Here is a 25,087-nt window from a genome sequence, read left to right on the forward strand (position 1 = left end):
AAAGCATGTAGCAACATATTCCTGTTATCATCCACTAAATTTTCCACGTTGCTAAACCTTACAGTTTATAGTGATCGGAAACAGTGATTTTGTTTGTAAAATATGTAAAATCTTATGATGACAATGAACAAGACTCAAGGGAATAACTCTCAGTTTGACGATATTACCACAAATTCAATTATTATGAATAATATTATGTTAATTATTTGATAGAACAAATGGAAAATTCACATTTATAACATAGAACAGCACAGTACAGCATAGGCCCTTTGGCCCACGATGGTGTGTCAACTCTTTAACCTACTCTGTGATCAATCCAACCCTTCCTTCCCACATACTTCTCCAGTTTTCTTTCAGTTAACTGCCTATCTAAGCCTTTTAACTGTCCTTAATGTACCTGCCTCCACCCCTGGCAGCTTGTTCCATGCACCGGCCACACGTATGTGAAGAACAGGAGGAGGCCAGAGTGAGGATAGGTCAAAACAGGGATGAAAGAGGAAACGTGCTAGGAGTCAGAGTAGGTAGGGGAGTTCCTTCATGATTACTTTGGGTTTCACTATTCACCATTGGGCGAGACCTTGATGTTAAGGAAGAGGAGGTGCTGGAACGTTTGCTGGATAGGTAGGTCTCCAGGGCCAGAGGGGATATGCTCCAGGTTACTGCAGGAAGCAAGGGAAGAGAATGCTGCACCTATGACGATGGTATTTCTGTCCTCACTGGCCACTGCAGCAGTGAGGGTGGAAAATGTTTTTCTCTTGTTGAAGGAAGGTAATCTGGAGAATTATGGATCAGTGAGTCTTAGGTCAGTGGTGCGAAAACTATTGGAGAAAATTCTTAGGGACAGGACTTACAAGCGTTTGGAGAAGTGTAGTCTGATTAGGGATAGTCAATATGGCTTTGTGAGGGGTTGCTGTTGTGGATGGTGTAGAAAGTTATCGTAGGGTACAATGGGATATTGATAGGATGCAGTACTGGTGGAAATGGCTAATATAAGAGGGCATCATTTTAAAGTGATTGGAGGAAGGGGTGCAGTGGGGATATCAGAGTTAGTTTTTTTGTTACACAGAGAATGAGCTGTCAGAGGTGGAGGCTGATACATCAGGGACTGCTTATGATCACTGTCATCTGTAAGGTTTAGCAACATGGAAAATTCATGGAATGATAGCAGCAATACACCACTACCTGTCCAGGACCCATCTAACATTATCCGCCCCATTTAAACCTTTTGCACTGAGGAGATACCAATCAATATTAGAGAAGCTGAAGTCACCCATGACAACAGCCCTGTTATTTTTGTATCTTTCCAAAATCTGTCTCCCGACTTGCACCTCCGTGCAATTTAGTTTGGATCTTAGAAGATGTTATTAGCTTGGATATTTCCGTTAATCTGTCATCGCCGTAATAGAACTTCTCTCAGCAGTGCAGCAAAGATAGCTTGAAGGGAGATAAGAATTTATTGCCCACCCACAATATACTGCAAATCTCATGGGCCTGACTGTCAATGCAAAGAATACCTCCAGCGACCTTTCAGTAAAGCTGGTGATCAGCTGCCTTCCTGAGTCACTGCAGTCCTTGTTCTAACTTCTGATCTGGGTGTTAAGCACTTATGAAGCACCTTGAGACATTTTACTATATCAAATATCAGGGAGAAACTCTTGTATACTGAATGCAGAATCATCACTAACTTCCATCCTTTGTCAATTAGGAACACAATCTGTTTTGCATGACGCAAACACTGGGAAGGTTGCTCATTTTATAGATTTTTAAACAGGTTAGGTAGGCTTGGAAATAGAAAGGTTATGATGTATAATGATTAAGTTACCAAGTTAGCATTTGCATCTGCTCTGTAGCTCTGGGGGGTGGGGGCACAATTCCTAGCACAGGTGTCCCCCGCTAACTGAAGGTAGAGCATTCCTATGAAACCGTTCGTAGCCGAAATGGCGTAAAGCGAAGAAGCAATTACCAGTAATTTATATGGGAAAAATTTTTGAGCGTTCCCAGACCCAAAAAATAACCTACCAAATCATACCAAATAGCACATAAAACCTAAAAAAACGGCACGTACACACATGTGCACACACCAGCCCGCGCAAGGCTGCACGGTCATGGTAGTCTTTCTTGGGGTAAACACATGTTTAAAGCGGGCGCCTTTTTGCTATATAAAGTAGAAATAATGTATGTAGTGTAGTTTCACTTACCAGAATCGGGAAGATTTAGCCAAAAGCTGATTTGTAGAAAAAAAATCAGCACGTACACGCATGCGCACACACCTGCCCACGCAAGGCTACACGGTCATGGTAGTCATTCTCGGGGCAAACACAAGTTTAAAGCGGGCACCTTTTTTCGTAAAAGCGAAAATCCTCCGGATTTCTTTCGGTTAGCGAAAACAGGTACAAACGTAGGTCTTTCATAAAAGCAAAGTGGCATAAAGTGAACTTTCGTAAAGCGGGGGACACCTGTAAATCCATCTGGAAATGATGGAAAAGTATAAAATTTAATGATGGTGGCCATCATACCCAGTGGTTGCAAAGACCCATCGGAGTCACAGGAGTTTGCTGCCCTTGTCTGGTCTGAAACATAGGCGACTCCAGACAGACAGATGTGGTTAATTGCAAGATGCCACTTCCATTCAGGAGGGTCAATAAATGAGGGCACAACCCAAAAACAAATGGAGACAAATCAAGACAAATACATGAAACCACAGAGCAGCCATGGTCAGACCAAGTGACAGTCTGAATCTCCTCAGTGGCCACCTATACCCAATAACGTGGTCACTGAGTGTACATGGTCTTCATATCCACTTCAAGGCTCGATGTGCTATGCATTCTGAGATACTCTTTTGCACTCCATTGTTGTAACACATGGTTATTTGAGTTACTGTCACCTTCCTGTCAGCTTGAACCAGTCCGGCCATTCTCCTTTGATATCTCTTATTTACAAGGTGTTTTTGCCCACAGAACCGCTGCTCAGTGGAGTTTTGGTTTTTGTTTTTCACACCATTCTCTGTAAACTCTAGAGACTGCTGTGCGTCAAAATCTCAGGAGATCAGCAGTTTCTGAGATACTCAAACCACCCCAATTGGCACCAGCAGTCATTCCATGGACAAAGTCACCCAGACCATACTTTTTCCCCATTCCAATATTTGGTCTGAACAACAACTGAACCTCTTGCCCATGTCTGCATGCATTTATGCACTGAGTTGCTGCCACATGATTGGCTGATTAGATTAACATTAATATTAAGATTAACATTAACGAGGTGTACAGGTGTACCTAATAAAGTGGCCACTGTCAGTAGTTTGCCCCGGTTGCTATGTTCACATAAATTAAAAGCCACCAATAATTAAGCCATCACCCCATGAGCAGAAGATTCCTGAACATTGCTGAATTATTGAAATCACGCCCGTCCAGACCTGCAAAAAAGTTTTGCTTGCTGGCAGTAAATCTGTCCCCCTGCCATTAATGCTCTGAAAAGGTGGCAGGAGGAGAAAACCAAGAACTCGCTGTTACTTGCACAGTTACTGGCGGGAAGAATTTCACTTTCTCAGTGCTTAAATCTATCAACTCAGAACAGCAATTTACAAGAGCTGGAACAGAGGAAGCAAAAAATCAAAATCTCTTCCAAGTACGTTAATTCTGCTAAAGTGACTGGCGCTGAACATTAGTCATTAGGTGAATCAATGAGTGGATTGACTGTATTCCATGTACTAAGTATTGCAAACCACATAATTGAAAAGCATTTTATGCCTGAATTAGGCTGCTTTTCTGAAATGTTAAACTTGGCTCTAATGGAGTGAATAGGAATTGCTCCAGTACTCTGCCTTGATAAGAACTATTATTACAGTTGGAAAAAGACTCTCCAAAATTGACTAACGTATGTGTTAAACTTACCGAGCTTCCAAACCCTTTCAACCTGCTTTCCCTACTAACAGCAAAGTGAACTCACGAGTCATAATCCTGGATGATCTGTCCCACTGCCCAAATAGCAGCAAGGTATTCATTTGATTCCATGGAGTTGATGTAATGCAGAGAGCTGGCATCACGAGGGTTTCCATTGGACGCTGTGAAGTCAATCCCAACCTAAGTAGAAAGCACATCATCGTATAAGAATTGCAATGAACTCCCACTTCCAAAGAAAAAAAGGCAAGTTTATTTCCCCTATTTCAAACCAATTGGCTCACAGGGTTTATTTGTTTCAATTCCAAGGATGCTGAGGGCCGGCAAGCAGAAGCATAGCCCCATCCTATCCTTTCGCGCTCTCCGCCCAACTTGAAAAAGACGGTGAGGCCCTCTTTAAATAAATCATTACGAAAGAACACACATTCCATCCTTCACCTGAGATACCATGCAGTCCAACACTTAGGGCAATACACCAAGCAGATATATGTGCTGCTTTTGAGACCTATGCCTGGCTGCTCTTAGCTCTGCCTTGTTTTCATGGAGGTGTGAATTAATTAATACCGTTATCTAAAAGTAATGGTGAGGTTTTAAAATATGCCAAGAACCCATAATCCACCAAGAATAATTGCTGCACAACCATATTCTCAGTTTTATTCATTTATTATTATTTTTATATTTGTACTGTGTGTTTTCTTCTGCCCAATGGCTGCCAGGCTTTGTTTGTATGTAGTTTTTCATTGACTGTATCATATTTCTTTGTCCTACTGTAAATGCCTGCAAGGAAATGAACCTCAAGGTAATATATGTGTGCTTTCATAAAAAATCTACTTTGAAGCAAGGGTTTTTGAAGTAATTTAATTAAGTTACAAAGAATTGTAAATATAGTCAGCTCCATCATGGGCACTAGCCTCCGTGGTATTCAGGACATCTTCAAGGAGCGGTGTCTCAGAAAGGCAGCGTCCCTCATTAAGGACCTCCGGCACCCAGGGCATGCCCTTTTCTCACTGTTACCATCAGGTAGGAGGTACAGAAGCCTGAAGGCACTCACTCAGTGATTCAGGAACAGCTACTTTCCCTCTACCCTCTGAATTCTGAATGGTCATTGAACCCTTGGACACTACCTCACTAGTTTTTTATTTCTATTTCTACACTACAGTATATGTACCTTACTGTGATTCACAGGTTTTTTTCTATTATTCTGTATTGCATTGTACTCTGCTGCAAAGTCAACAAACTTCACGACGTATGCTGGTGATAACAAACCTGATTCTGATTCTGAACTTTGAATCTCGTTGCCTCAAGCATTGCTGGCTACTGATGCATCATAAAATAACCCATTCAGCCCCCTGCCACCCATTCCACTGAGCACCAGCTACATTCCCGAACATCTCGCAGGCATCCACTCTTCATCTGTGAGCCAAAGTACAGGGTATCAGTGGCCAGTGCTGAATGTGGTACTCTCTTCACACCAAGAGTGGTCCATGAATTACAATTCATGTCAAGATTTCTCCATCTCTCATTCTCATTTACTCCTAAATGATGGTCACTGGGGTTGTTCATAACAACTGTACTGTTGCACAGGTTAAATCAGCTATCTGACGTAGAATACCACAACATAGCTTCAGATTCTTAACTGCTCTAGTAGGACTTTTATCTGATTGCTTAAATCAGTTAGGTTCTGACTGAGTGGAGCCACAACAACAATCTCTCACTCAACATCAGCAAAACCAAAGAGCTAATTATTGACTGCAGGAGGAGGAAACCAGAGGCCCATGAGCCAGTCCTCATCAGGGGAGCAGAGATCAAAGGTTCAGTAACTTTAAATTCCTTGGGGTTAACATTTCCGAGGATCTGTCCTGTGACTAGCACGAAAGTGCCTCTGCTTTCTTAGAAGCTGGTGCAGATTTGGCATGTCATCTAAAATTTGACAAACTTCTATAGATGCACAGTGGAGAGTATCCTGACTGGTTGCACCACAGCCTGGTATGGAAATAACTATGCCCAAGAATGGAAAAGCCGACACAAAGTAATGGATACAGCCCAGTCCATCACAGCAATGGATACATCCCCACCCACCGAGCATATCTCCAAGCGGTGCTGCCACAAGAAAGCAGCACCCATCACCCCATCATCCACGCCATGCTCTCCTCTCACTGCTTCCTTCAGGAAGGAGATAGAGGAGCCTTAGCTCCCACACTCTAGTTCGAGAACAGTTCTTACCTTCTCAACTGTTGGGCTCCTAAACCAGAATGGATAACTTCACTCACCTCAACACTGAGCTGATTCCACAACCGATGGAATCACTTTCAAGAATTCTACTCCTTGTGTGCCTTCTATCTAATATAGTGTTGCTCTTTAGTTCAGGATTGCAACCGTAACCCAGTGTTTATGGGTTTGTTCAAGCTACCATCTGAAATAGACATTAGCTTCACTCTCTTGACAAATCACGGGTGTGGTACTCATTTAAAATAGCAGATCTCAATGAAACCAGCCGCTTCCACTGGGACAATTTAACGCTGTTACTAAAATACATTTTACCCTACCTGAACATGGATCTGGACAGGAATGCTCCACATTGCAATGTTCAGGGTGCTATTGGAATTAAAATTGGTTTATTGTTGTCACATGTACCGAGATAAAGAGAGACGCTTGTCTGTTCATACAGATAAAATCACTCATGCTGCACTGAGATAGAACAAGGTAAAACAATAATAATGCATAATGAAGTGTATATTGACCAGCCAGACTAACATTTCTCCCTCTTCCCTGAACCCTGATGTGTCCACTGACAACCTCAGGTCAACTTGTGACTAGCACGCTGCCTCTTGGAGCTTAGTTTACAACCCTAATGTCGACTGCATCTTGAGAATGCCTGCTACCTGACTAGCTCTGGCGCATTAGCTTGTTTACCACAGGAAAACTCCTGCTATAACTCCACCTGCTCTCTATGTTTGAGATAACTGTCGGAGGCCCGATAAATTATGGCAAAACCTGACTCGCTCTGGATAAAAACTTGGACTACTGTGCTGCTGCTACTGATGCTGCAGGGTCGCTTGTATTTTACCAGTTGATTCAATCTCATTTCGGGCAGAAGGGGTTGCAGTGGTTGAGAGGAGCTGATATCATATTTCCTGGCTGTCACGTGATTGAGATAACAACAACAGAGTAAAAGGTACTAGGACAGAAAAAGACATGTGACCTGCGATTCGAAAAGTGAAACAAGAGGCATATTCTCACTCAAAGTTTCATTGCCCATCCTGCAAATTCCTGGACATAGTTCCCGAAGAGAGGCTTTTACCACACAGTGAACTTCCCACAGTGTTTTACTGAAGCCTATGCGATTTACTGGGTCTTTCTCTAAACAGTCTGATCCCTCCTGACTACCTTTTGTCTACATTAATCAGGGGAAGACTCACATCTAGTCAGTTTGCACCTGAATACACATACTGAATCTTTCCCTTCAAAATTTGATAAATATTAACAAAACATTGTGTTTGTGCAACCCACGATTTGCAAATTCAGTACAAAAAAATCTTTAAAAAGGCAAACCTCAAAACATCATCAAATATCTCTCACGACAGAGCTGAATTATTCAAGCAATTAACATCAGAAGATTCAGTTTATACTTATCATGTTTATTAAGAAATCCATGTAATTACTGTTTCAGAGACTGGAGTACAAAATCCCAAAGCTGGTCAGTATTTGTGCCTTCAGTCGTTCCTCAACTTCCCCACAGTCTGGAATGTTTCCAGTGCTTAAATGTCATACTTGTATCTTGGAGACAAACAATGGATACTCTGATCATAGTGGCTTTAATCATAATTTAAATCCAATTATTTTGATTACATAGCTCACCATTCTATTGGTTTTGTTGACTGCTGCAATACATCCAACATAAAAACTCCTATTTTGCCACTTATCTATTTCACTTCCACTTGCATAGACAGATTTTACATCTGCCGGTGTAAGATTTTGTTACAATGCTAACCTGCCCTCATACTCAATTTCGACAATACACTGGGTATTTTCTCAGATGTTTCATTTACTGACACTTTCAACTGAATTTCCACAGTCAAATCATTCATAAAAATGGGAAGAAAGCAGATTCCATGTCTCATAAGGTTCAATCACTATATCCCTGTGGTATAACTTCTCCTCAGCATTTACACCCCAATGGCGAATTTTACAATTCCCAGGTTTACCCTGCTCAGTAATAAGTGTAACGCGCTGTAATGTTTCACTGCTAATGTAATGGCCTCTCTGTAATGCTTCACGGCTAATGTAATGGTTTCTCTGTAGCAGCAATGTTTGGGTTATGACTTGAGATAACAGGGACTTTGGAATGTATGCTAGCCAATGAGAGGCACGTTGCTGTTTCTTGTGGGTCTGGGAGCAGGGATTTCGCGGCCTTTTGTTTGGTGGAAGATGGAGAGAGAAGATGCCGGAATGGGGAAGTCGTAGACTGCAGGGCAGAGTGGACTTGGAATGGGGTTGGGAGTCGACGACGCCCAGGGAGGAATTCGATGGAGAACGAACAGGCAGGAAAACCGTGAGCTCCAGCGTTGCAAAATAGACTGTTTCATGAGAATGGGCCCTTTTTCTTTTTTTTGTTTCTTTACTAACCCCATAGTCAAATAAAGAATTATAAAGTTCAGTCATTTAATTGCACATCGTGTACTGTTTGTTCATTCGTGGTACTGATTTGTAACAGGGGAGCACATCACGCAGCATCCACACAAACAAGATTTCTGAAGTTTGGCCAGGCTGGAGGCTGTCTTTCCTGAGAGTAAGCCGCAAGTCGAACCTGAGGGTTACATAAGGAACTATTACATACTTTTTGGAAGTTTGTTAGACTTGACATCAGCAGCATAGTTATGACTCCTTTGGTCCCCAGGTGATCTTTTAACCTTACTTCAAGTTTAAAATTTATTATTCTTGCTATTCTTATCATAACATTTTTCAGTTCACTTCATGATGACAGCAATACTGTGCTGGGATTTGAAAGTCTAACAGATTTCAAGTATAATGGAATATATTTTGAAATGCTTCCTAAAATGCTTGCTCCAGCAGAGTATCTTGAATGAAAACACAAGGCAAAAATACAAGAGATTTCGCAGATGCTGGAAATGCAGAGGAACCCGGCAGGTCAGGCAGCATCTATGGAGAGGAACAAACAGTCGATGTTGCAGGCCTCTACCACAGGAGCTAGATACACTTGCAGAGTTTCCCAACTAATTCATGGGAAACATGTACTTATGTCCCAGTCAATCGCCACAAACACTTTGATGGAAACTCAACCCCAGCACCACTGGTGACAGTGGCATGGTGAAAAAGCTTTGACAGTTGATTCCTACTGCTGTTAACAACAAAACATCTTTCATCAAAACCATGGAGCTTCTTTACTGACAAGCCTGAGTATTAGAATCTGCCATCTGGAGCAATGACATTCTAATTGATCTTAAGACCTTCCTCTGGGCAACTTCTCTGTAATTAACCCTAAGCTTTGTTGAAACAGCATGACTTTACAGTCAGACCACTAACAGCAACTGAATATGGCACGGTCCTTATAAGATATTGTATCCTCTAATTTATTGCTCCACAGTTCCAATAATATTTTAAAAACCCGACAAAAAGCTTAAGAGGATGGCAACTCATTGTGGGTCATTGCAACAACGACTGTTGATAAGGATTGTGAAGGTTTAGATCAGTGATTCTCAACAGGGGCAGTTACGTGTCCTAAGGGGAAGTAGATGTTATTGGAGGGCATTCAAGATTCTTGGGGGGTGGGCAATAAGTGGCATCCTATCTTGAGGCATAGACCTGACCAACCGTATCAACTCACTGCTGCCATCAACATATGATAGGCATACACAAGAATATATATTGGTGAGACCTGATGCAGACTGGGAGACCGTTTCACTGAACACCTACGCTCTGTCCGCCAGAGAAAGCAGGATCTCCCAGTGGCCACACATTTTAATACCACGTCCCATTCTCATTCTGATATGTCAATCCACAGCCTCCTCTACTGTCAAGATGAAGCCACACTCAGGTTGGAGGAACAACACCTTATATTCTGTCTGGGTAGCCTCCAACCTGATGGCATGAACATTGATTGCTCTAACTTCCATTAATGCCCCTCCTCCCCTTCTTACCCCATCCCTTATTTATTTTTATTTCCCTCCTTTTTTTCTTCTCTCTCTGTCCCTCTCACAATCACTCCTTGCTTATTTTCCATCTTCCTCTGGGCTCACCTCCCCCTTTCTTTCCCCCTAGGCCTCCCGTCCCATGATCCTCCCCCTTCTGCTGCTCTGTATCCCTTTTGCCAATCAACTTTCCAGCTCTTAGCTTCATACCTCCCCCTCCTGTCTTCTCCTATCATTTCAGATCTCCCCCTCCCCTTCCCCCTCTCAAATCTCTTACTATCTCTTTTTTCAGTTAGTCCTGACGAAGGGTCTCGGCCCGAAACGTCGACTGTACCTCTTCCCAGAGATGCTGCCTGGCCTGCTGCGTTCACCAGCAATTTTGTGTGTGTTATCTGATAGGCATTCCCAGTTTGTGTTAATTTTTTGTTTTAATTTATTTTATTTTATTTTAATGATGGATAAATACACACGGAGCAATCTCTCTGAGTCTGATGGTAGTGAATCCTTGAATTCTTACCCTGCTAAGAAACAGAAACTACAGAAAGTGCATCAATACAATGTTACATACCTGTGGTGTGGTTTTATTCTGTTCCATCAGATCAGCAATGCTCCGTCTGTCTTATTTGTAATATTAAACTGTCTAATGAAGCCATGAAACTATCAAGATTGCACTCTGAAAAAGCTACTTATGTATTACTCCGTTCCAGAAAATGAAAGAAGAATTTGAAAAGTATTGTACATTCGAGTCACTTGCAGAGCAAGCTAAAATGACCTTGATAGTGCTCTCATTGCTTCTTAGAATATTTCCATAAAGATAGCAAAGTGTGGAAAATCTCATACAATTAGTGAAAGATTAATAATGCCTGCTGTATCAGAAGTGCTCACAACTGTTCTCAAAATGGAGACCAGTATTTTAAAATCAGTTCCTCTGAGTAGTAACTCGGGAGCTCATCGTATTGACAAAATGAATGAAGACATTGAGTATCAACTACTCACAGAGCTACAAAAAACAGAATTTGGGATACAACTGGATGAATCAACTGTGTGAGACAATGAGGCATTGCTAATGGCACATGTACGGTTTATCAGAAATGGAAAAGTATATGAAGAGATTCTCTTTTGTAGAAAGTTAAAAACAATTGTCAACAGAGAGTCAATCTACAATGAAGTCAAAATGTATATTAAGAATAAAAGTATTCTGATTAGGAACACGATTTCCTGTGCAACAGATGGAGCACCATATATAACAGGTCACCATGCTGGTTTAGTGCCACTTATTTAAAAAAAATCCAAGTCTGTTTGCAGTCCATTGTGTAATTCATTATCGACATCTTGCAGCCAAACACCTCAGCCAGTGAATTTTTTCAAGCATGACTCTTGTAATATCTGCTATCAAAAAAATTAAAGCTCATCCATTAAATAGCAGAATATTTCACCAGTTATGCCAAGATAACGATGAAGAGTTTAAACACTTGCTTCTTCACACTGTAGTGCATTCGCTGACAAAAGGCTGCCACTTAAAATGTTTCTTTGATCTTTTTGACACTGTGGTTGAATTTTTACTCAAAATCGACAAAAGCTTGGGAAACAAGATTGAACTTCTACGTGGAGATGTGGCATACCTAGCTGATCTGTATGGCAAAATGAACTTCTAAATATGAAATTGCAGGGTGAGAATTACAATTTAATCCAGGCAATAAGTGTGGTGTCCACTTCCATTGGAAAATTGGAAATATATAAGCTAAACATTGGGGGAAGAATGTTCTCACAGTTTCCCTGCATGGAAAATACACCACTCTTTTTCACAGACAGTGATTTGCAAGAGTACTGCTTACAACTGCAGTCACTGAAGAAGGATTTTCAGAATCAATTCAAGGATTTGAACAATCCAGAAATTCCAGACTGGGTAATTAACCCATTTCTTTTCAAGGTGGAAAAACAAGAAAAGAGCTTGCAAGAAGAAATTACTGAAATTCAGAACGATGAAGAAGCAAAAATGCTTTTCAAAATTGTCGGCTTTTGCAATATGTGGCTATGCTGTCACTCGAAGTTTCCTGGTCTTTGGAGAAAAGACAATCTGCTCTTCATTTCATTTCCATCCTCCTACCTTGTTCAAAGAGGCTTCAGTGCAGGCAACCACATTCTCACAAAAAAACAGACACCCTTTAGACATTGTTACGAGTGGGGACCTGAGGTTTTTGCTGTCACAACTTGAACCAGGTATTTCAGATCTTATTAAAAACCATCTAGCTCAAGGATCACATTGATATCGAAGCTGCTGTACATTGCACAGGTACTGTGTAAGCTGGGTTTAAAGACAAATTTAAAGCAGAATCACTTTTCTCATGTTAGCATATGGTAAACAAGTTTTTCGCTGGAAAGTATACCGTGCCAAGAGGGGTGTTGGCAAGTATGAAAGTGCTTTAGGGGGATGTTGGGCTAAAAAAGATTGAGGAACACTGGTTTATATCCACTAAATCTACACCATTTCTATACAATAGAAAGTTATACTGGCATAATTTGGAGACAGATCAGCTGTATCCTAGGAGACAAGTAGATGACATTTCAAACTCAGCCAGATGTTGCGATCGTGGCATGATCAGGTCAATTTACCTTTACACGCTGCCTAAATAAAGCAAATGGGGAGTAATATCCAGGGTGGAGTAAAGCCAACCATCGCATTTCATGCTGGATGAGTTAGGTTAAAATTGGTTCCAACCCTCACTCCTGAACAGAGTGATGAAATTGTTGAAAGGGGCCGATGAAAGTTAGTGGAAAGTGGAAAAAAAATGGAAAGGATTTGTCGTGGTGATCTATATAGAGTGCAAACTCTTCTGGTAGCCAGTAATAACAAATCAAACTACATTAATGTGTAGAGTTTTGAATTTTATTTAAAATTCCATATGTAATAAGGGAAGGAGTCAGTACAGATTTTCCTGGCATGTTCTGTGGGAGTCTGTTGGGCTTGGCTGACTGCTGCAATATGGATTTATATTACTATAATTTCTTTTCCCTTCATTCTGATTGGCATCCAGACTGTAAAGTGTGACAATAAAATGTATGCTCTATTTCACCTTTACCAGAAAATGTGATTCAAAACTTCCCATGAGGCAGAAACCCTGTGATCACTGTCTCAGAGGCCGACATCAGAACATCTTTCAAGAGGGTGAACCCCTACAATGTGCCAACCCCTGATGGTGTACCTGGCAGGGCTCTGAAAACCTGTACCAACTGACTGGCAGGTGCGTTTAAAGACACCTTCAATCTCACTACAGCAGTAGGACATTCCCACCTGCTTCAAAAGGGCAATAATACCTGTGCCCAAGAAGAGTGGGGTGAATTGCATTAACAACTATTGCCCAGTTTCACTCATATCTATTGTGATGAAGTACTTTGAGAGCCTGATCTTGCTAGAATCAGCTCTTCCTAAGCAAAGACTAGGACGCACTGCAATTTGCCTAGCGCCTCAATTGTTCTACAGTGGATGCAATCTCACTGGCTCACCACTTGGCCTTGGATCACCTGTACAATAGCAATACCTAGGGTTAGGCTGCTGTTTATTGATTACAGCTCAGTGCTCAACACAATCATACCCTCAGTTCTAATCAACAAGCTCCAAAACCTGGGCCTCCGTACCTCCCTCTGCGTGGATCCTTGCCTCTCGCTTTGGAGGAACATAGGGCGGACTGGAAATAACATCTTCTCCTTGCTGGCAATCAACACTGGTGCACCTCAAGGATGTGTGCATAGCCCACTGCTCTACTCTCTACACTCATGACTAAGCAGTTAGACACAGGTCAAATGCCATCTATCAGTTTACCTGTGGCAAAACTATTGTTGGCAGAATTTCAGTTGGTGACAAAGAGGTAGGTGTACAGGAGTAAAATAAGTCAGCTGGTTGAATGGTGTTGCAATAATAACCTTGTATTCAACGTCTGTAAGATCAAGGAATTGATTGTGGACTTCAGGAAGGAGAAGTTGAGGGAATGCACACCAGTCTTCATCGGGAGATCAGCAGTGGAAAGGGTGAACAGCTTCAAACTCCTGCATGTCAACACCTCTGAAGATCTATCCTAAGCCCAACATATTATTCAATTACAAAGGAGGCACGACAGAGACTATTTTTCATTAGGAGTTAGAGGAGACTAGGTATGTCACCAAGACTCTCGCAAATTTCTACAGATGTACTGTGGTCAGCATTGTAACTTATTTAATTTGTTTTTAATTATACTTCTTAATGTAATTTATAGTTTTTTTATAATGTATTGCACTGTACTGTTGATGCAAAACAACAAATTTCACGACATATGCCAGTGATGTTAAACCAGAATATGATTGAACGCTAGCACCTCAAGCCAGTTTATCCAGGAAGCTCTCAAGGTTAGAGATTAGCAGGTTCTCCATCAGGTCAGATCTAAATGCAGGAATCTGCCCATACTCTAGGAAAGAACTGGGAATGACACTGAGGAGGGGAGACAAATCTCCTGGCAGCAATTTAGACAATGATTATCATTTAGAATGATCATAGAGATCACAGTTTAGAAGAGCCTATTCTAGGGCACACAAAATGCTGGAGGAACTCAACAGGTTAGGCAGCATCGAGGGAGAGCAATGAACAGTCGAAATTTCAGGCTGAGATCATTCACCAGGACTGGGAGGAAAGGGGGAAGAAATCAGAATAAGAATCTTCAGGCTGACAGACTCTCAGCCCTAGACTTCGATTGTGTATTCCTCTCTATACCTGCTGAGTCCTCCACCATTTTGTGCTGCATTCAAAAATGCCCAACAGCCCCAATGGCTACTGGAGGCAAAGCAACGCTTGTTGTATAAAAAAGACTCAGTGAAAAGGTTTTTTCAAAAGCATCTTATTGAGTTTGTTAATGACAGAGCTGTAGTCTAGCTGGTTCTGAAATCTTTCTGCCAGCGCATCTGAAATTTTGCCTCACAATTCTTTCCTCCAGAAATATACTTGATTCACAATATATCCAGTAAATAAAATTGGGGCATGCACATTGTCTTTTGATACATCAATGCTACTTATTATTTCCTCTTAAAACAATGCACCCATCAAGTGTTTCAGAGGCTGTTACCCAGAGCTTGCTGCCTCAGTGTCCACTGACAGTGGACTGGTAAATCATGGTCTTTCCCCATAGAGCTTTTGCAGTAAATTGGCAGGGCTTCCTGTCCCTTGGGATGTACCAGTCAGCAAAGTTCACTTATGGACACCTCCTAACACTGGAAGACCAATAATGTTTGGGTAGATAGAAGAGAGTCTTTCAGCCAGTTCAAGATCTTCGGGCAGCAGTTGATGGTTGTGTCAGGAGGTGCTCCAGGAAACAGGCCGTACAGCAAGGAGTCTTGTGTTATGTTGCTGATTGAAGGGAATTGCAACAAAGGCAACTGCATCTTTTCCCCAACCCTCACGGCAAATGTGCAACCCACAAGGATTTGCACCATAGTCATCTCAAAGGCAGTGTGCAGTGGGATTAAGGTCCCAACTACAAACCACATGAGATCATGGTAACTGTGTCTTAATTGCCTGAGGCCTCTTCTGCAGAATTCCCTCCCAAAGCTTCCTTCCTTCATTCGCTCTCACTTTAGCTCGATACTCAGACATCCCACCCTGCAAAAACTCATTTCAGGGAGGTACCACCACCATTTCAGGGAGGTAGCACCCCCACCCCCCGCAACACCATATCCCCTCCCCGCCCATCCCCAACCCCCCCCCCGCAACACCATATCCCTCCTCCCCCCGCAACACCATATCCCCCCCTTCCCCCCCCACTTTAGCTCGATACTCAAACATCCCACCCTGCAAAAACTCATTTCAGGGAGGTAACACCCCCCCCCGCAACACCATACCCCCCCGCCCGTCCCCCCACCCCCCCACAGCACCATATCCCCCCTCCCCCCCCCCCACTTTAGCTCGATACTCAAACATCCCACCCTGCAAAAACTCATTTCAGGGAGGTAGCACCCCCACCCCCCGCAACACCATATCCCCCCCCTTCCCCCCCCCCCGTCGACCTCCAAGGGTGCATGTAATACTTTGTCTAGTGATTTTGTCTAATCTGTAAACCAAGTTGGGTATATGCAGCAAATGTGACATTAAAATATGTGCTTATATTGTATTATATTATCATGTTTATTCTATTACAACTTTAAGCAAGTCTACAGGGAGTTTGGCCTCATCACGTAGGACATCAATAGCGTAGCTCCTTAGCAGCCAGCCAGCTAGTTTAAATAACATTAGCTATGCTGTAGTGACACCTGTTAAACTCACCTCAACATGTCTTTTACATTTTAACCCACCATGGGCAATAGAAAAGTCACTGTTGCAAACAGTGCAGCGAGCAACACTGTCATTATTTTTGACGTCGTCTGTAAAGCCCGCTCACAGAGAAAACTGATAGGTCTACTTAGCAGAGGTCTGCAATCGTTTTTGCACCGCAGACCGGTTTAATATCGACAATATTCTTGTGGACCGGCCGACCCGGGGGGGGGGGGGCGGAGGGGTGTTAATCACGACCGGAATATAGGTGATAAGTCAATAGCATCAGAACATTTTAAGTAACATTTGGATATTAAACACACAGCGCATATTTTCCCCGTATGAACATATAAAATCATTGCAACACACCAGTATCGCTGAATCAGTGGGAGCCCTGGGCTTGTTTTCCTGCAACAAGACGGCGCCATCAACGGGTGATTGGAGACAGCGATACTCGAAGCGGGTTCCAGTCTATACCGCAATTTAGTTTTCATTGCATTCATTGCAGAAAACTCTGCTTCGCAGCGATATGATGTTCGAAATGGAAGCAATGTTTTCAGTGCTTTCGTGACTACCTCAGGATATTTAGCCTTGACTTTGATCCGGAATGCCGGCAGAGATGTTATGTCAAACAAACTTTTCAGCCCATCGTCATTTACAAGCTCGAGGAGTCGATCTCCTTCCCGCGATGACATGGATGACACGTGGGTAATGACCTCTCGTGCGTTCAAGTTCAACAGGGCATGACAGGGAATGAGGAAAGGTGCAAATGACTCATATCGTTTCATATTGCCAAATCATATTGTTTCCTCACGGCCCGGTGGTTGGGGACCACTCTTAGCACGAAGGGAGACCAATCAAAATGCTCACTCTCCCTCTCCCTCTCAAAAAAAATCTATTTCCGGGATATTGTATATAATTTCCAGGCGTCAGGGAGCCACTATCGATATGCGGGAGACTCCCAGATCTTTCAGGAGAGGTGGGATGTCTGGATACTGTTGGAAGCAACCTCCATGGCCAATTGTTTGATCACTACTCTTAATATCTCTTCTCAAAAGCTCTGTGATGATTCTTGACCAATTCCTGACAAATTCCATTTATTTGAAACTCTTTGCCATCTTTCACTATTTTAAATGCATTTTATAAAGTCATCATTGTTAAACAGGAGATCCTGATGTTCAAATGTTCAAATTTATTAGTTTTTTTATGCTGTGGAATTGGTTCTTTCCACAGGGTTATGCAAAGTAAGCTTGGATAAACATAAAAAAAATAGCAAAGGTGATTACCAAAGTGCTATTGTGATAAAATACAGCATAAGTCCGTTGTCAAGGCAACAAGTCGCATTTGAAAGAATCAGAGCTCCAATCGCTCTGTATTCAGTGAAACTAACATCACCGAAGGTCTGGAGACAGCTTCTGAAAAACACAACATTTCTTACCTGCCTCTAAAAATCTGATTTTAAAAATACACTTGTGTATAAACCTGTAATAAAGATTTAAAAGTCACTGCAGGAATGCTGGTGCTATCTTTTTTGGTTAACAAGACTTGGCTGTCATTCAGAGATATGGATCTTATCAAACTGAAAAGCTTTCCAGATATTAACACAGGAATGAGAAAAGCAATTCAGCTTTGATACTCTATTTCAATCAAAGCACCCAAGAACAAAATGCTCCACCTCCAGGGTTAACCTTGCTCTAATTAAGCGGCTACCAAATGACACGAAAGTCTTAACGTTGTGACGATAGTGACAAGCAGTCCTGAGTTGCGGCCACGCTTAAGCAGTGCTGGCTCTCGTTGACTGGGTCAGGCAACTACGAACATGTCAGTACCGCAGCAATAAAGCCCAGCCCAACAGGCTACGGGACAGACAGCTTCTTGCCACGATCCATCAGACTTTTAAATTTACGTGTCTGTACACTGCGATGGTGTCATAACGCAAAGATTTGTACTCCCTCACGTTGTGGGATGGACGTAAAATTTAAATAAATTCTAATTCCAATTCTAATTCTTCAAAAAGGAGAGAAGGCTGTTGAGAAAGTGCGGCTGGGATCTCAATCACCAACGAGATAGCAACTCTGAGGAAGATCTGTAGCTTAGTTCGTGACTTGGCTTTGTGCCAGACTTGGTCCAGAGGACAAACCTTTTGTTTGTGTTGTTCTGCCAAGCATTGTGGACAAGTGATGTAGTACCGAATGTGTGGTGATACTTGGGGGCTGTTCCAGCACACCCTCTAGGGTGCTGGTTGTTGACACAAACGACGCATTTCACTGTACGTTTTGACGTATTAACGAAACATAAACTTGGATCCTGAGGCAGGAGTGAAAAGGTTGAAGAACAGATGAACTTGCTCCAGGAGATGCATCAAAACTGGAGGGAGAGCAGTAATCATCTTGGGAGCACAAGAACTTCAATCACACCATCAGTAATTTATTAATGAATAACTCCCCCCGGCTCCCATTTGCTTTCCATCCCTGCGGAGTATTGTAGACTCAGCTGGCTCCATCATTGGCAAACCCCACACCCCCACCCCACCCTCAAGGACGTTCTCACAAGGCGAAGCCTCAAAAAGCCACACCTATCATTGAAGACACTCAGCCCCCAGGACATGCTCTCCCTGTCAGGAAGAAGGTACAAGAACCAAAGACCCACACTCACCGATGCAGAAACAGCCTGTTCTCCTCCATCACTGGATTTCTGAACAGGTCACAAACACTACCCCATTCCTTGTTTTTTTTTGCACTATTTATTTATTTTGAAATTTATAGCAACTTATAAACACGGTAAAATCTGCAGATGGTGGAAATCCAAAGACACACACACAGTTTGTTCTCAGCTAAGTTCCTCCAGCATTTTGTATTTATAGTAATTTTATGTGTTTGCTGCATTGCTGACACAAAGCAACACATTTCACGTCCTGACGAAGGGTCTTAGCCCAAAACATCGACCATACCTCTTCCTGGAGATGCTGCCTGGCCTGCTGCATTCACCAGCAACTTTGATGTGTGTTGCTTAAATTTCACATCATATCAGTTAGAGATAACATACCGGGCTCTGATACTGTTCTGTGTGTACTATGCTCAGTCCTGGTCGCCTCACTACGGGAAGGATGTGGATACCATAGAAAAGGTGCAGATGATATTTACAAGGATGTTGCCTGGATTGGGGAGCATGCCTTATGAGAATAGGTTGAGTGAACTCGGTCTTTTCTCCTTGGAGCGACTGAGGATGAGAGGTGACCTGATAGAGGTGTACAAGATAATGAGAGGCATTGATCGTGTGGATAGTCAGAGGCTCAAATGGCTAGCTTGAGAGGGCACAGTTTTAAGGTGCTTGGAAGCAGGTACAGAGGAGATGTCAGGGGTAAGTTTTTTTTTACACGGAGAGTGGTGAGTGCGTGGAATGGGCTGCCGGTGACGGTGGTGGAGGCGGATATGATAGGGTCTTCTGAACAGGCACATGGAGCTTAGAAAAACATAAGGCTATGGGTAACCCTAGGTAATTTCTAAGGCAAGGACACGTTCAGCACAGCTTTGTGGGCCGAAGGGCCTGCACTGTGCTGTAGGTTTTCCGTGTTTCTATGTTTTGCTCTGATAATCTTCACTATTGGATTTGGGTGATCCCTGAGCCATGGGGCTGAATCCTGTATCAGGCTTTGAAACTCTGGCTACACTTACACCCTCAAAGTAATCAATCTTTATACTTAATCCCCTTGCTGACTGTGAACAGCCAAAGTAAGTCCTGACCTCTCAGTCCTTTTAGCCTGATGGGTTTATAATGCCAGAATGTTACAAGAGAACAGAAACTCAAAAAGCTTTAGAGATTCCTTTAGCACTTGAGCAGTACAGTCTTTTAAAACGGTGATCATATAGAAGAAAGCTTTTTTTTGAAGCCAACACCCCTGCACTTTAGACTAGGGGTAAAAATGGGACCAATCTAACATTGACCAATGTGAGGCAGGAGCATTCTGACTTTGAGTGATTTTGTTAGTACTGCAGGAGACAAATCATTGCTAGCAAAATAAAAACATAACCCTAAGGAAATACTATATTTAATTTAACACTCCATTTTGCTGCAAGACTTACAGGCAATTGGAAATTAAGGCTACAGAAACGGAAGAAGCAGTATTTATCTTGATTGCATGCTGAAATTGTCAGTTAGTATCGAGTATTCTTCAGTATAGAGAAAATAACAAATGAAATACTGATCGCTAGAATAAATTCACTTCAGAGTGAAAAAGGGCAGAGGGCTCGGCTGATTCCTACCCTGTGCTTTTCTGTCAAAACCCAGCATTCATCAGTCAGCACAGAAAGGAGTAGTTCACACTAACATCACTGTTACTTCATCTTGCAGTATCTCACATGTGTCCGAATACAAGCTCTTGTCAACAGGTCAGTGCTATCACATATTGCTAAATCTGTCACCTGTCAATACATGTTACTACTAAGTAATAACACTAAATGTACACCAAAAAAAAAAATTGGTTGCCATTTCCCCTGGATAGATCAGCCTTTTCACACCTCTTCTTTGGTACTACATTACTTATTATATTTATCATGGAGGTATGAAATATAGTTGGCTCAGTGTATAAATGCTCTAATCAATGTAGCACTGAACCCAATTCCAGGAAAGACACTCATCTGACTCCTGGTCGCTGTCAAGCCCCAGGTATTTAATTGGCGTCAATGCACCTTGAATGGACCTCTGCATTTTAGTATAAGGCAGAAAGTGCTGTGTACACAAAATACGAATGTAGATAAGAACAGGGTCAGCCCATGCTTTAATGAGCAAGTTCCTGCCCTAGGTTCGAGTATAGCCACTTCACATGATGTAAGTGTAGCCTCCTGGTGAGCCTCATGCTCGCTCAGCTTGCTTTCGTCTAGGGGGAGCAGCCTTTGGCCCCGCCAAACTGGGTAATCAAGTTTGTGTGGATGCTGTGTGATGTACCCCACCCACCAATTAACAGACAGTGCACAATGTATGATTTACAGATTACACTTTATAAATCTTACTGGAACTACGTAATTAATAGAGGTCCAATATACAAGGAAAGTAAAAGGCACCAAACTTATCAGAGTTCAACCACTTCGTGCACAACCATTGAAGCTCAATTAACGGAGTCTTCTTTCCACCATTCCTCTTCGGTTCTCCTCCCGAAAAGTCCTGGACCTCGGACTCCCTCTTGGGTCCGATCCTCGCCCAGCTTACAGCATCACTGTCATCACGTCTCCTCTCTCTGTCCCCATCACGCCTTCTGCCCAAAGCCCGTGAAAACAATAGCTTACAGACACACAAGAAAGAATAACATCTATCCCAATTGGTTAGCAAATGAATACAATTCCTGTCATCAGTAATTATAACTCAAACAAGCTGCTATCTCAGCAGTTAATATTACAGAGAAGCCATTTTATTATAACATAACAAAGAAGCTATTTCATTAGCCTTAGCAAATAACATGAAAGAAGAAACCCCTTACACTCTCCCCTCACCAAATTTAGTCATGTCCTCATGACTTCTAAATAACTCGTCAACCCTTCCTGCAGACACAAAAACCCAGTCCAGGTACAAACAGCGACATTGCTCCCCACACAGTAGTTCCTCAGGCGCTACATAGGCCAACCTATCTGGGAGTTTCCTAATCCTCCGAGACCTCTGTACCCCCTCACCTAAACCCTTCAGGCTCGGACACTACTGGGTCTGCTTGCCAACTTCTCTCTCAATCTCTCACTCGTGCCCCCACTGCAACTTGGAGCCCCCTGTCCCGTGTCCAGAGCCTCACTTCTTTTCCTTCAGGGTCCTGCTGTAACCCAGGCTGTCCACAGCTAGCCCTCCTCACTACCCCTGACTCAGTGGGAGAAGGGCCAAAAGTCTCTTCCTCAATCAAGGGGAAGTTAGCGAAAGGCAGCATGTACCACACCTCCATCTCATCATCCGTCAAATTTGTATTCTTCCCCATTCCCTCGATTGGTAGCTGCTGTTTGATTTTCTCCCAACTGAAGCACTTAGCCTGGGCTGCCTCTGCAGCCTCCTGCAATCGAGACATCAGCTTCTTCCCTGACTCCTCCAACTCTCGCCCCAGTCTCAGCAGTTCTGACTTACGCTTCGTGTTCATCTCCATCTGGGACGCAATTACACCACCAGCTTCTTCCAATCTGTTCTGGATCGATTTCTTGAGTTTCTGCTGATCCTTTCGAGGGTCGGTCATTGCTTTGTCTCTCTGGATTAATTCATCAGTAAATGACCGCAGTTTCGGCTTGGAATTCCGTTTCCCCGTCTCCACTTTGACAAGCGTGGACTCCAATTCTTCAATGGTTGTCCCAAAATTGCAGCACTCGGTCTCCAGCCTGCATTTCTAAGCGTTCAGTTCAGCAATGCAAATCTCCGCTCTCAGCCAAACACTCAGGATCTGCGTCCTTCTCCAGACCTGGCACTCGTCCAAAGAAAGTTTTACTTCGTTAACCCCTAGTCGCCCGGGATCCCTCACTCGCCTCGCTTCATAGTTTTCCAAGGCAAATCCCACTGCTAGGAGATCATCCAAATACACCAAAACTCCAAACAAGTCCACATCCCCCATGGTCTTCCTCATGCCCCACGGGAAGGTTGCAGGGGTTCCGGATATGCCCTGTGGCATCTTTTCGGACCAGAAGAATCCTAGGGGACCTATAACAGCCGTCTTCCCCTTGTCGGCATCACTCATCGAGATCTGGCAACATCCACCCCTCAGATCCAGCACATTAAACCACGTCGTACCACACAAACAGACTATATCCTCTTCGGCCCTCAGGACTGTATTCTGGTCAATGACAGTGCACCTGTCCAGAGTCCTATAATCCACACACACGCTGCCTACGTCTTCCACGGCTACAGGGTCCTGTTGCCGCGACCTCTTTCTCACCGAGGTGTCTTCAGTGGTCAACTTCCCTCCCTTGTGGTATTTCGGAGTGTCTACTAAGAGGGTCTCACCCTTCGATACTCCCCCTGGCGGGCCGTACCACCTCCGGCTCTCGTTTAAATTTGGTACCAGCCCCATACTGCTACACACGTCCTCACAAGCAGCCCGAAACACTGGGTGCACAGACAATGCCCCCAAACAGCTCTCACCCGCCTCCTCCTGGCAGGCTCCCATGCACCTCCTCACCAGCGGGGTGTTGGTCCCCTCCAGAATCGAAACACTGCCCGTTCGCACCAGGGTCTGGACACATCAGCATTAACGATTCACAACCCTCTGACACCCACACATTGGCCTCCAAGAACTCCAGTTTCACTGACCAATAACCATCGTCTGGATAATCACTGGCACTGGTACCCCAAATCTGCAGTGCCCTTAATGTTGTCAAGGGTAAATGCTTCAAATACCGGTTGTAAAACAAAATGTACAACAACTTGACCTGCACCCTGGTGTCGAGGGTGGCTTTAGCATAGCTTCCATCTATCCGTAACGACACCGGAGGGCGTGGTCCCTCTAAGCCTTCAGGAATAGGGTCTTTTCCTTTCGGGAGTTCCTTGCAACATTTCTGGAGATGTGCTCTCCCAGAGACCCCAAGCCGTTCCCCCACTGGGCCTCCACTAAGTTTCCTGACACCTCTCTGATCAGCTGAACAATTGAGGGAGGGGCTGATCCCCTCAAATGATTCCTCTGGCATTGCAAGCAATTTATCTGCCCCCCTAGCCAGAAAAGATACACTGAAAGCTTTTCCCCAATCTCCTGACACAGGTATAGAAAGTCCTCCAGGTACTGCATTTTACTTCCAGTCGAACTAAACGCATTTTCCCCTGCTTTCAGATAACTGGCAGCTGTCACTACGGGGTAATTGAATCTGACAATGTCAACAGCCCGCCTACTCAAACTTTCAACCAATCGCTGCCGCTCTCCCTCAACCGAGCTCTGCCACTCATCTAACAACTGAGAGATCTGCTTCGCCCACGTCTCGTACGCCTCCGCCCCTTTATGGGTGGACATTATCCCAAAAACCAGGCGGAGCCTGCCATAGCTGGAACATTTATTCGCGGACAATACCTCCAAATCAGACCATTCTTTCCTCTCTCTCCTAACAGTACGGACAGCCCATGGTCCCGCCTCACCTGGGGCACCAACAGACACTGGCAGTCCCACCACCAACTCGTCAGCGCTAGTCTGAACTCGAACAAAGACCTCCGGGGTACCAACAGCCACCCCACCCAACACTCATGCAGTAACAACCAGCAATGCCACAGAGGCACACCAGCTTTCCGCCCCCCGCAGCATGCATAATTTAAAGCGGGCGATCACACAGCTTCCACAGAATCCAAACCCAGACGATGGCCCCCACAATGTAGCCTCCTGGTAAGCCTCAGGCTCTCTCAGCTCGCTTTCGCCTAGGGGGGGCAGCCCTTCAGTCCCACCAAACTGGGTAATCAACTTTGAGTGGATGCTGTGTGATGTACCCCACACCGCCAAATAACAGACAATGCACAATGTACGATTTACAGATTACACTTTATAGATCTTACTGGAACTATGTAATTAATAGAGATACAATTTACAAGGAAAGTAAAAGGCGCCAAACTTATCAGAGTTCAACCACTTCGTGCACAACTGTTGGAGCTCAATTAACAGGGTCTTCTTTCCATCCATTCCTCTTCGGTTCTCCTCCCGAAAAGCCCTGGGCCTCGGACTCCCTCTTGGGTCCAGTCCTCACCCATCTTACAGAAACCTCTCTCATCTCGTCTCCTCTCTCTGTCCCCATCGCGCCTTCTGCCCAAAGCCCGCGAAAACAATAGCTTACAGACACACA

At 43.6% G+C, this 25,087-nt stretch overlaps 1 protein-coding gene across 4 annotated transcripts in view; it reads right to left on the minus strand.

Annotated features, from left to right (window-relative positions):
- The window catches only part of cpne2 (copine II), a 275,831-nt gene that overhangs the window by 113,457 nt on the left and 137,287 nt on the right, over positions 1-25,087 (minus strand). For all 4 annotated transcript variants that reach the window (XM_072279463.1, XM_072279464.1, XM_072279461.1 and 1 more), the window contains one exon: positions 3,946-4,079. In XM_072279463.1, coding sequence (XP_072135564.1) covers positions 3,946-4,079 — 134 coding nt within the window. The remainder of the gene's footprint in view (positions 1-3,945; positions 4,080-25,087) is intronic.

This window comes from Mobula birostris, chromosome 15 (assembly GCF_030028105.1).
Source record: "Mobula birostris isolate sMobBir1 chromosome 15, sMobBir1.hap1, whole genome shotgun sequence".
NCBI lineage: Eukaryota > Metazoa > Chordata > Chondrichthyes > Myliobatiformes > Myliobatidae > Mobula > Mobula birostris.